The sequence below is a fragment of the Rhineura floridana genome, chromosome 2 (genome assembly GCF_030035675.1).
Source record: "Rhineura floridana isolate rRhiFlo1 chromosome 2, rRhiFlo1.hap2, whole genome shotgun sequence".
Lineage (NCBI taxonomy): Eukaryota > Metazoa > Chordata > Lepidosauria > Squamata > Rhineuridae > Rhineura > Rhineura floridana.
The window spans coordinates 208,209,609-208,222,802 of NC_084481.1; the positions used below are offsets into that span (position 1 = coordinate 208,209,609).

The 13,194-nt window shown below is 41.7% G+C and overlaps 1 protein-coding gene across 4 annotated transcripts in view; it reads left to right on the forward strand.

Annotated features, from left to right (window-relative positions):
• The window catches only part of PPP4R4 (protein phosphatase 4 regulatory subunit 4), a 160,417-nt gene that overhangs the window by 42,317 nt on the left and 104,906 nt on the right, over positions 1-13,194 (forward strand). For all 4 annotated transcript variants that reach the window (XM_061613257.1, XM_061613253.1, XM_061613254.1 and 1 more), the window contains exon 3: positions 9,985-10,087. In XM_061613257.1, the coding sequence (XP_061469241.1) occupies positions 10,037-10,087 (51 nt within the window). In that variant the 5' untranslated portion in view covers positions 9,985-10,036. The remainder of the gene's footprint in view (positions 1-9,984; positions 10,088-13,194) is intronic.

The following is a 13,194-nucleotide window of genomic DNA, read 5'->3' on the forward strand; positions in this document are numbered from 1 at the left end:
TAGTGGACCAGAGTTGACCGGTCATAATGTGATCCAATGGGATCAGTTTCGGCTTCTTCCTTCTGAGGATGTGGACAAGGTGCTGTCAACTGTGAAGCCTACCACTTGTCTCCTTGATCCATGCCCATCATGGCTCGTGATGAGCTGTAAAGAGAGATTGGGCGAAGGGATCAAGGCGGTGGTAAATGCATCCTTGAATGAGGGTGTACTGCCATTAGCCCTCAAGGAGGCAGTTATAAAGCCCATCTTGAAAAAGCCCTCCTTGGATCCCCAAGATCTAAACAACTTTCGCCCAATTTCAAATTTACCATTCTTGGGCAAGGTCATTGAACAAGTGGTGGCCAATCAGCTGTTAGCGCACTTGGATGAAACGGATTATTTAGATCCATACCAATCGGGTTTCAGGACTGGACATGGAACTGAAACGGCCTTGGTCGCTCTGGTGGATGATATGAGGATGGCACTAGATAGGGGAGAATTCACCTTTCTGGTCCTCCTTGATCTCTCAGCGGCCTTCGATACCGTCGACCACGGTATCTTACTGGATCATCTGGAGGGATTGGGAATAGGAGGCACAGTATTAAACTGGTTCCGTTCCTTTCTCTCTAGTAGACACCAGCAGGTGGCATTGGGAGATGAGGTTTCAGACCCTTGGCCTCTCAACTGTGGTGTGCCACAGGGTTCTATCCTCTCTCCCATGCTATTTAACATTTATGTAAAGCCGCTGGGAGCTATCGTCAGGAGGTTTGGGCTGCAGTGCCACCAATATGCGGATGACACTCACCTCTACCTCTCATTTAAGTCCTCACCAGAGTTGGCTGTGGAGACCATGTCCAAGTGCCTGGACTCCGTGAGTGGATGGATGGGAAGGAACAGGCTAAAGCTGATAAATCCTGATAAAACGGAGGTACTGCTCGTGGGAGACAAAGGAGGGTTGGGAAATATTGACCTGGTGTTTAATGGGGTAAAACTGCCCCTGAAGGACCAGGTCCGCAGCCTCGGGGTGATTCTTGATTCCGGGCTGACCATGGAGGCTCAGGTTTCATCAGTATGCTGGGCAGCTTGGGGTCAACTACGTCTCATCCGGAGGCTGCAACCCTACCTTCCTGTCCACCAGCTCCCACTCGTAGTACATGCACTGGTCACCTCTCGTTTAGACTATTGCAATGCGCTCTACGTGGGGTTACCCTTGAAAACAGTCCGGAAATTACAACTGGTACAAAACACGGCGGCCCATTTACTTACGAATAGCCGCCATTATGATCATATTACCCCAGTGTTATACAATCTTCACTGGCTTCCAGTTGTATTCCGGGCTCAATTCAAGGTGTTGGTATTAACCTTTAAAGCCCTATACGGTTCCGGCCCAGTATACCTGAAGGCGCGCCTCCAACGTCATAAAGTATGCCGCCCTACAAGATCTGCCACTCAGGACCTTCTCTCAGTTCCGCCGACTAAGGTAGTTAGGTTGGTGAGGACTCGGGAGAGGGCTTTTTCTGTGGCGGCCCCCACGATTTGGAACTCCCTCCCAATAGAACTTTGACATGCCCCTTCCCTAGACATATTTCGCCGGGGCCTGAAAACGTGGCTTTTTCATCAGGCCTTTACGATCCTTGAGACTTCCAAGATGAATTAGTTCTGGAACTGTAATACGAACAATCTACTGAATACTGTAATTCTTACTGTACTGTACTGGCTATATTGTTATTGTATTTTATTACGTTTTATTGTACGCCGCCTAGAGTGGCCATTGGCTAGATAGGCGGCCTATAAATTAAAGTTTATTATTTATTTATTATTTATTTAATTGATTTGTATTTGGGTAAAAGTGATAGTTCTGAAGCAAGAAGCATGCTTTTCTTTTATGATTATGAATACTGATTTCATAGCAGCAGAGGTACTTGCTTTACTATATCAAGCAAATCTGTTGCCCAACTAATTGGGGGCACCTTTTTAGTATCAATAAATCTTTTCTTTAAACAATTAATCGACTAAGCATTGCGGTCCTGTCAAAGATGTTCAATTTACATGCTCATGTCTTAGGGAAAAAAATAAGATATTTTAAAAGTTGCTATTGGTCATAGGGTAGACCCTTTTTTGATGCTGTGGACTGTTTCATAAATGTATCTTAAGCTGGAGGGTCACAATTAATGTGCACACGGGTTGCTTGAAATCAGTAATTTGCATGTCTTTCTCATGAATATGCAAGTGCTTTTCTGTGAACATCTTGTACTTATTCTATCATACTCTGATAGTGTTAACCTTTAATTGTGAAAAGCTTTCAGTAAGTCTTGGAACATTTTATTATGTGGGTCAGAAATATTGAGAGCTAAAAACCTTGGTGAATTTGGGCTCCCTTTTATCTTGAACTTTATTCTTTCTTTATTCTTTTTTTAAAATCTTTTTGTCATCACATGTTTAAATGTATCTTTGAAACCAGAAGGGATTAGGAATTTGCCTTGTTATGTCTTACCCTGTTCAGGGGTCATCTACCTTTTTGGATAAGTGGGCACATTTTGAATTTTGAGAGAGTGCTGTTGGTTCCAGTCACAAAATGGCTGCTATGGGGCATGGCGTAAAATAGCATGGCTTTTTTACTTACCTGTCAGCCGGCTTTTTAGCATTGCCCTTAATGAAGATGGCGGCCGCGGTTTCCCTAAGGGGAATGAAGCCTCTGCCGCCATCTTTGTTGATGGCACACGTGCGTGCTACGCGCGCACATCTCTGCCATCAACAAAGATGGCGGCAGCGGCTTCAGTACCTTAGGGAAGCCGCGGCTGCCATCTTCATTAAGGGCAATGCTAAAAAGCCGTCTGACAGGTAATTGGGGTGTGTGGGGGGGCGTGGATCATGGAAGGGGAGCAGAGGGCCCCTCAGGGGCCCCTCAGGGGCTCCTGTAGCTCTGGGGCCCTCGGACCAGTGCCCAACCTGGCTGCCCTTTAGAACTGGCCCTGATCACAATGTTGGTTAAGCTGAGAGAAAGCAGAATTACAATGGACGCTTTTTGAGCTAAACAAAGATAACCTACATAACCGTTTAGAATCCCTGTGTCTGTTCTCATCGACTTAGGGATACAAAGTAGATTTGTATAGCCTTTTTTGTTTAGTCTAAACTACAAGTTGTATTGGTTTATTTCTCTGATTCTGTGAAATTTGTGTTGGTTTATTGTTTTAATAGTTAACCGTTATAATTTATAATTAAAACTGTACAGACAAAAATAACAAAATACATGATAACAAAAACCACATGACAATAGAACATTTTCTAGATTAAAAGTAACTCAGAAGCCCCAAAGGCTTGCTGAAATAATCATAAAAATATTTCCACAATTTTCTTAACCACAGATATTGAAGAGGCTTTCAAAACGATCCTGTTCTCACCACTGCAGGTTTCATGTGGGAGAATAAGATATGCAGTTATATTTTCAGTGTGTTCATGCAGATTTTTAGTTTTGCTGAGCAAATTAAGTTTTTTCATATCTGATAGTTTTAGATCATCTTATAACAGGAAATTCATTCTCTGAGTGTGGATCTTTATGTAGCCACAGTGGCTCCATCAGCAGGTTTATGAGAGCCCCATGGTTAGCCAAAGTACACAAAATCTTTACGAGAAAACCCTAAGGCCCACCAAAAGATAAAAACAGCCAAAGAGGACAGACTGTGGTCCATGGCCATGAGATGCTGAGTTACTGTTGTTGTTTGACAGGATGGTTTGGGGGAAAGAGAAAACTGTGTGGGAGAGGGAATGGAATGAAGTAGCTGGAATCTTGAACAACACTCAGCACTGCAACATTTTGCTGCAGGATACACTTGTTTGTAATCTCATATCACAATATACGTAGCTTAACATCTATAGAAAAGTATGACGATACGAAAATTATCTCCCCCGATGCACGCAAGAACCTTAGTATTGTGAAGCATGTTCATACAATGGCAGAACAGTTATGTTGACTTTCAGAGAGTATAATGCTTTTGGAGAGCTTCCTGCTTTTAATGAAAAGACAGTTTTAATATGGCACTGAACTTGCTGCAACCCTTATAAGAAAAACTTGGGTGTATTTTGGTGCATCTTACTCCATTAAAACTGCTAGAGTGACCACAATATGATAGATCATTTTAGTTTTGAATAGTTAAAGAGCAGAGGATCACCAATACTGCTATTTCAGTAGAAATAAAAGAAAAATCTCCCACAGTTGGAAAATTACAGCTTGTGTAGGTGTTAAAAACCCTCTGCTTCACATTTTAAATTGGCAGCAAGCCAGCCATTCAGAGCTGCTGCTTCTTTTTTTAAGGAAAGGCCTCCCTCTTCTTTAGAAATGCAGAATTGGATATCATACCACTTTTTTGCCTCAACATTCAGTTTATGCAAATGCTTGCTTCCTTTTTGTGCCAAAATGAATGAATCTATCTCTCCCCCACCACATTATATTGGATAAATTCAAAGAAAAGGCTTAGCATGTAGGTTTTTACTTTATCACAGTATAGCATGCTAATGTGTAGATGATAAAATATTTTAAAAAGTAACATAAATGTGAAAAAGATGAATCTAGTACAGGATTATTAACTTCCCATAAAGATAAATCTTGGAAGCAATTCAAAACTTTGCTATAGTTTGAGTGATTGACATTGTGTACTTAACATTTCCATCTGTCCCCTTTATATTTGCATATGTGTTAATGTAGTTAGAGAAATATGAACCTATGAAAGTGCCATATACTGAATCAGTTGGTCCCTCTGGCCCTTGCTGTCTCCAAGGTCTCAGACAGAGGTCTTTTCTAGTTACTCTGTCTGAATTCCTTTAAACCGGAGATGTTGGGGATTGAACCTAGGACCTTGTGCATTCAATGAATGTGTTCTGAGCTGTGGTCTCTTCCTAAATGACTTCAGTTGGATATCCCATAAAATTTTTACAACAGAGGTTATATTATTCAAAAGATAATTATTGTTATGAGATTTGCCTAATAAATACATATTTTACCCAGTTTTGACAGGGTTTCCACATGAGATAAATCCACTATTTCTGTCAGAATATTCAGTGAGCGTGTTCATAAATGATCTAGAGTTAGGGGTGAGCAGTGAGGTGGCCAAGTTTGCTGATGATACTAAATTGTTCAGGGTTGTTAAAAAGGGATTGTGAAGAGCTCCAAAAGGACCTCTCCAAACTGAGTGAATGGGCAGTAAAATGGTAAATGCAATTCAATGTAAACAAGGCTAAAGTTGTGCATATTGGAGCAAAAATATATATATCTTAATTTCACATGTACACTCATGAGGTCTGAACTAGCAGTGACAGACCAGCAACAAGACTTTGGGGTTGTAGTGGATAGGTCGATGAAAATGTCGACCCACTGTGCAGTAGCTGTGAAAAAGGCAAATGCCATTGTACAAATCTATGGTGTGACTGCATTTGGTTGCCTCACCTCAAAAAGGATATTGTAGAGCTGGAAAAGGTTCAGAAAAGGGCAACTAAAATGATGAAGGAAATGGAGCGACTCACCTATCAGGAAAGGTTGCAGCATTTGGAGCTTTTTAGTTTAGAGAAAAGGCGACTAAGCAGCGACATGACAGACATAAAATTATGCATGGCATGGAGAAAGTGGATAGAGAAAAGTTATTCTCCCTCTCTCATAACGCTAGAACTTGTGGACATTCAACGGAGCTGAATGTTGGAAGATTCAGGACAGACAAAAGGAAATATTTCTTCACATGGCACATAGTTAAACTATGGAATTTGTTCCTACATGAGGCAGTGATAGCCATCAACTTGGATGGTTTTAAGAGGGTTAGACAAATTCATGGAGGAAAAGGCTATTAATAGCTACTAGCCATGATGGCTATGCTCTGCGTCTATAGTTGGAGGTGGTATGCTTCCGAATACCAGTTGCTGGAAATCTCAGTAGGGAAGAGTGCTCTTGTACTCAGGTCTTGCTTGCGGCTTCCCATGGGCACCTGGCTGGCCATGTGAGAATAGGATGCTGGATTAGATGGGCCATTGGCCTGATCCAGCAGCCTCTGCTTGTGTTCTTAAACATAACATAGCAGCAAAATACTACTTTATCAGCAAATGAAATTTAAATAGTTTGCAATAAAGAACTTAATTTCTACATCAAAACTTTATACAGTGCCTTGCAAAAGTAATCAGACCCCTGACCAATGCTCTCATATTACTGAATTACAAATGGTACATTGTAATTTTGTTCTGTATGATATTTTATTTTGAAACACAGAAACTCAAAATCAATTATTGTAAAATGACATTGGGAAATGTTTGTAAGAAACATAAAAAAGTGAAACATGTTGCTTCCATAAGTATTCAACCCCCACACATTAATATTGGTTGGAATACAGATATTAGAAAGCATTCAATATACATCCCAATTCCAAAGAAAGGGGATCCCAGCACATGCAGTAATTATCGAACTATTGCCTTAATATCCCAAGCAAGTAAAGTAATGCTCAAGATTCTACAACAAAGGCTCTTACCATATATGGAGCGAGAAAGGACAGACGTCCAAGCTGGATTTAGAAAGGGAAGAGGTACCAGAGATCATATTGCAAACATACGTTGGATAATGGAACGGACCAAGGAATTTCAGAAGAAAATCACCCTGTGCTTTATAGATTACAGCAAAGCCTTTCATTGTATAGATCATGAAAAACTATGAAATACTTTAAAAGAAATGGGGGTGCCACAACATCTGATTGTCCTGATGCGCAACCTATACTCTGGACAAGAAGCTACTGTATGAACAGGATGCAGTAGGGACCCACTCATATGGCAGGTTACATCCCAGGCCCCCGCTGCAAGGCAAAAACCGCTGGAAAGTGGGGCCCTACTGTATTCCAGCTGCTGTGCTTCAGCTGACAGCAATCAGCTGTAGCGCGTGAGCTCCTCACAGCATGAGCTGTAGCGTGGGGAGCAGCTGCCGCGCTCCAGCTGACAAAGATCAGCTGTAACGTGCTGCAGCTGATCACTGTCAGCTGGAACGCGGTGGCTGGAGCTCCCCATGCTACTGCTGATCACCCTACTGGCGCTGCCATATGAGTGGACCGCCGAAAAATGGGGCCCTACTGTATGGAGAAACTGATTGGTTTTCCTTCGGAAAGGGTGTGAGACGGGTGTATTTTATCACCCTACTTGTTTAATTTATATGCTGAACATACCATACGGAAAGCAGGATTGGACCAAGATGAAGGAGGTGTGAAAACTGGAGGGAGAAATATCAGTAATTTATGCAGATGATGCCATACTACTAGCAGAACCCAGTAATGATTTGAAATGAATGCTGATGAAAGTTAAAGAGGAAAGCACAAAAGCAGGACTACAGCTGAACGTCAAAAAGACTAAAGTAATGACAACAGAAGATTTATGTAACTACAGTTGACAACGAGGACGTTGAACTTGTCAAGGATCAATACCCTGGCACAGTCATTAACCAAAATGGAGACAATAGTCAAGAAATCAGAAGAAGGCTAGGACTGGGTAGGGCAGCTGTGAGAGAACTAGAAAAGGTCCTCAAATGCAAAGATGTATCACTGAACACTAAAGTCAGGATCATTCAGACCATGGTATTCCCAATCTCTATGTATGGATGTGAAAGTTGGACAGTGAAAAAAGTGGCTAACAGAAAAATCAACTCTTTGAAATGTGGTGTTGGAGGAGAGCTTTGTCCATACTATGGACTGTGAAAATGACAAATAATTGGGTGTTAGAGCAAATTAAACCAGCACTATCGCTAGAAGCTAAAATGATGAAACTGAGGTTATCATACTTTGGACACATAATGAGAAGACATGATTCACTAGAAAAGACAATAATGCTGGGAAAAACAGAAGGGAGTAGAAATAGAGGAAGGCCAAACAAGAGATGGATTGATTCCGTAAAGGAAGCCACAGACCTGAACTTACAAGATCTGAACAGGGTGGTTCACGACAGATGCAATTGGAGGTCGCTGATTCATAGGGTCGTCATAAGTCTTTTAAGCCTTTTAAGTTGAGACCTTGTCCCAGTCTGCTTCTGTGTTGGAATTGCTTTTTAATAATTTTTTAACCCTTTTTAAAAAAAACAATATGTTTTTTAACCTTTTTTAAAGATGTCTTCAAAGTTTTAAAAAAGTTTTTAAAGTTGTTTTGTTTTAATATATTTTAAAGTCTGTTTTTATGATGTTTTAAAGTGTATTTAGTGTTTTTGTTTGCCGCCCTGGGCTCCTGCTGGGAGGAGGGGCGGGATATAAATCAAATAATAAATAAATAAAATAAACAATAAGTCGTAATCGACTTGAAGGCACATAAGAACAACAAAAAACGATATTTGGTAGAGCCACCTTTCACTGCAATAACAACTTTATGTCTTTTGAGGTAGGTATGTACCAGCTTTGTACTCAATGTCAGAGGGATTTTGACCCATTCTTCTTGGCAGATTCACTTCAGGTCGGTTGGATGTCGCTTGTGGACCGCAATTTTCAAAGAGCACCACAGATTCTCAGTGGGATTGGTTCAGGACTTTGACTGGGCCACTGTACGACATTCACCTTTTTGTTCTTGAGCCGCTCCAATGTTGCTTTGGCCTTGTGCTTGGGATCATTTTCCAATAAAACCTATGTCACCTTACAGTAATTGATTTTGAGTTTCAGTGTTTCAAAATAAAAAATAATGCAGAATGAAATCACAATGTACCATTTGTATTGCAGTAATATGGGAGCATTGGTCAGGGACCAGATTACTTTTGCAAGGCACTGTATATGATAGATAATAATGTGATCATGTGACTAACCAGGAATGAGACCTTGTAGCGGATAGTTCGATGAAGGTGTCAACTCAGTGTGTGGCAGCTGTGAAAAAGGTGAATTCCATGGGTCATTAGGAAAGGGTTTGAAAATAAAATTGCCAATGTCATAATGATGTTATTCAAATCTTGATAAGACTACGCTTGGAATACTGTTTATGGTTAAGGTAATCTCACCTGAAGAATGATATCGTAGAGCTAAACAAAGTTCAGGGCTTTTTAGTTTCAAGAAAAGGTGAGAAAAGGGGACGTGAGAGAGGTATAGAAGTCTATGCATGGTGTGGAGAAAATGGATTGAGATAGGCTTTTCTCCCTCTCTCTGAAAACTAGAACCCAGAGCCATCCAATGAAGCTGGCTGTTGGAAGATTCAGGAAGTACTTCTTCCCAAAGAACATGAATAAACTATGGAATTTTCTCCAACAAGAGGCAGTGATGGCCGCAGACTTGGATGACTTTAAAAGAGGATTGAACAAATCATGGAGGATAAGGCTGTCATTGGCTACTATCCGTGACGGCTGTGTTCTGTCTCCACTGTTGGAGTCAGTATCTGTCTGAATACTGTTTGCTGGTAACCGCAAGGGGGTGGAGTGCTGTTGCATTCAGATCCTACTTGCGGGCTTCCCAGCGACATCTGATTGGCCACCGTGAGAAGAGGACTATTCTGTGTAATTGGTTATTACAGTTTACAGTATTAATTTGACAGAATATTGTTTGTGGTTCAAAGTTGAGATTATATTCTTACCAAGATCTCTCACATTAGCAGTTACTTAATTTTTGATGCAAAACTACTATTTGCTGCACATCATTACAAAAATATGTAATTTATTTATTTAAGTAATAAGCTGGAAATGATAAAACTTCCATAAGCTTGTGACAGTTTTCTTTCCTCAGCTTCATATTGCATCTGTATTGGTAAATCAGTTAAGCTGGTGTTTTAAGGATGCATTGTGAGTTGAATGCATTTAAATCATATCACATTGGAGGTAGAATGTTTTTGTTGTGTGCTGTTATGCTATTTCTAGTTAATTTAAAGAAGATTTCTGTTGCATGTGCTTTTAATTTAATTTGAAAACAGTAAATTAGTATGATGCATATCGTTTAATGATGTAAATAAGAGACATATGAGCAGTAGCTCTTCATCTTTTCACTAAAATTGATCTCACCACAAAATGTTTTGAAACAAATATGTTTTTTGTAAGTTCTGGTCAGGATATCCAAGGAACAAGCGTGGTTGCAAGTCTTCCAGTCTTGATGCGACAGAATCCTGCAGAGACGTTAAGGAGAGTCCTGCCAAAAGTTAGAGTAAGTATAGTATGCCTTATTTCTAACATTGTCTTTTATCTTCTTTAAAATAACTGAGTGTGACCCACATCCCATTCATGCTAATGACAAAGCTCCCATTGATAACAGCTGTGAGTCAGACCTTCAGTAATAACAAAAGAAAATACGTTATTCAGGTTGAATAACCTTTACCCCTCCCTATAACACTTTCTGTATTGGAAATGCTCATAATTAATTTATATGTATTCAGATTTAAGTTACTTAACCATATATGGAAAGATAAAACTGCTAGCTATCTTCATGAGATTATTTTATGTAACAACTTTGCTGTAACAACTTTGCAAGGCATTTAAGGGACAAAATTGATCAGATTTGGACAGAGTTGGATGCCTCAGTTAGAGCAAGTCCAATGGAGGCGTCCAGAGCACTCTGTTCCACCTGTATTGGACCAGTTTCAATTATTGTGACCTGAGGATGTGGAAAAGCTGCTTGAAGAAGTGTGTCCCACCACCTGCCCCTTCACCCTTGCCCTTCCTGGCTGCTGAGAACTAGGCATAGGGTGGGTCCAGGGAGTGATTAATGCTTCGCTGGAGGAGGGGGAAGTACCATCTGCTTTGAAAGAAGTGGTGGTGCATCCTCTCCTAAAGATCTCCCTGGACCCAGAAGTGTTAAATAACTAGGAAGCCACAGACCTGAACTTATAAGATCTGAACAGGGTGGTTCATGACAGATGCTCTTGGAGGTCACTGATTCATAGGGTCGCCATAAGTCGTAATTGACTTGAAGGCACATAACAACAAACAAAGTGGCAAATATCCCCTTCTTGGGCAAGGTGCTTGAGAAGGTGATGGAGGTCCAGCTTCAAGCATGCTTGAGGAAACTGATTGCTTGGATCCGTTCCAGTCTGGCTTAAGGCCTGGCCAAGGTACTGAAACTGCCTTGATCGCCCTGGTTGATGACATTTGTTGGGAGAGAGATAAGGGAAATGCAATCCTGCTTGTTCTCCTTGATCTCTCAGTGGCTTTTGATACTGTTGACCACAGTATCCTTCTGGAACATCTCGAGGAGGTGGGGTTGGGAGCACTGTGCTTCAGTGGTTTCGCCCATACCTCCAGAACCGCTTCCAAAAAGTAGTTATGGCAGGCTATTGTTCAGCACTATGGGAATTATCCTGTGGTGTTCTACAGGGTTCCATCTTACCCTTCATGCTATTTAACATCTATATGAAGCCACTGGGAGCCACAGATATTTGGAGTGAGGTGCCATCAATATGCAGATGACACTCAGTTCTACTTCTCTATTCCATCTGAATCAGGAGAAGCAGTTGAGGTGTTTAACTGATGCTTGGAGGCAGTGATGGATTGGGTGTGGGCCAATAAATTGAAGCTGAATCTTGAAAAGACAGAGATGTTATGTATCCAGAGTTCTCATGTCCAGGATGTGGGAAGACAGCCTGTTCTGGATGGGGTTGCTCTTTCCTTGAAAGAGCAGGTCTGCAGCCTGGGGGTATTCCTTGATCCAGCACTGTCACTGGAGGTTCAGGTGGCCTCAGTGGCTAAGAGTGTCTTTTTCCCGCTCTGGCTGGTTCGTCAGCTTTGGCCCCTTTTGGACAGAGATTACTTGACCACAGTGATCCACGCTCTGGTAACTTCCAGACTGGATTATTGCAATGCACTCTACGTGGGGCTGCCCTTGAAGACAACTCAAAAACTTCAACTGGTCCAACATGCAGCAGCCAGATTACTGGCTGGGGTTCCCTTTAGAACTCATATAACCCCTGTTTTAGAACAGCTGTATTAGTTGCCCATTTGTTTCCGGGCCCAGGTCAAGGTACTCATGTTAGCGTTCAAAGCCCTAAATGGCTTAGGTCACAAATATCTGAAAGAAGACCTCCTTCCCTACAGACCCTCTTGGGTATTGAGATCAACAGAGGGGACTGTGATGTTCCTATATTAATGTATATATGGTAAGTGTTGTTGTTTTAGAAGATACATGGTAAGTGGAGTGAAAGAGGACGGGGAGTGAATGGGCAGTAGAATGCGAGATGATTGGCTGAGTGTTTAAAATGGCTGAATGTATAAAAGGAAGAGTGAGAGTGGAATCGGGGGGGAGAAGAGAACTGAGTGGGTTGGTTGGTGGGGTTTAGAGAGTTGTTTGCCAGGAGGGAGGTGGAGTTCGGATTAGTATTGAGTAAAACCATATGCTTATGTGCCTTAAGAAGAAATCTTGTTAATCTCGTTAGCTTTGTTATCTGTAATAAATACTTAATTTGGTTTACCAAAGGCCTGATCCTTGGCTGGGGTTTCACAGACCAGAAGGGAGGGTAAGGTAATGACCAAGGCTGAAGGGGAACTGTAACAAATGGTGGCAGCGGTGAAGAGAATAACAATACCAGTATTCAGAGTCTCTGGGAATACTAGTATTGGGACGTTACTGGTGGTTGCCTAGCAGGGGGATCTGTTGAGATCTGTGCTAGAGCGGGGATAGGTAAACCATAAGAGAGAGCGGTCCGGACTGGTGGAGTCCCTGGTGGTGCCTAGAGACAGGCAGTAACCACGAGCAGGTAGGAACCTGACAGGGAGAGCCAGGGAAGGACGCATCACACGTGGTGTCAGTAGCAGTGGGATACGAACAACAGAGAATCCAGATACAGTGGTGTGGCAAACAGAAATAACAAAACAAGATTTCTTGTGAGAGTGACTGGCAAAGAGTGTGTGGCAAAGAGTGAGTGAACTCAAACACCATGGCTGAATATATAAAAATGAAAAGAGAGGAGCTGGTGGAGAAGTGCATAACATTCAATTTACCTCATGACGGTAAAGGGGTAGATGAATTGAGGGTAGCACTTATAGGATTTGCAACTGCCCAGCAAAAACAACCTGTCAGAGAAGAGACCCCAGAAGGATATTTAAGCAATCCCGCTTATATAGAGTACTTGAGAGAGAAGTTAAGATGGGAGGCTGAGGAAAAAGACAAGCAGAGGGAGTTGGAAGCTGAGAGATTGAGGAGGGAGGCTGATGAGAAAGAAAAGCAGCGGGTCTTTGAGGCTGAGGAAAAAGATAAACAGCGAGAGTTGGAAGCTGAGAGATTGAGGATGGAAGCTGAGAAGTTGAAGATGGAAACTGAGA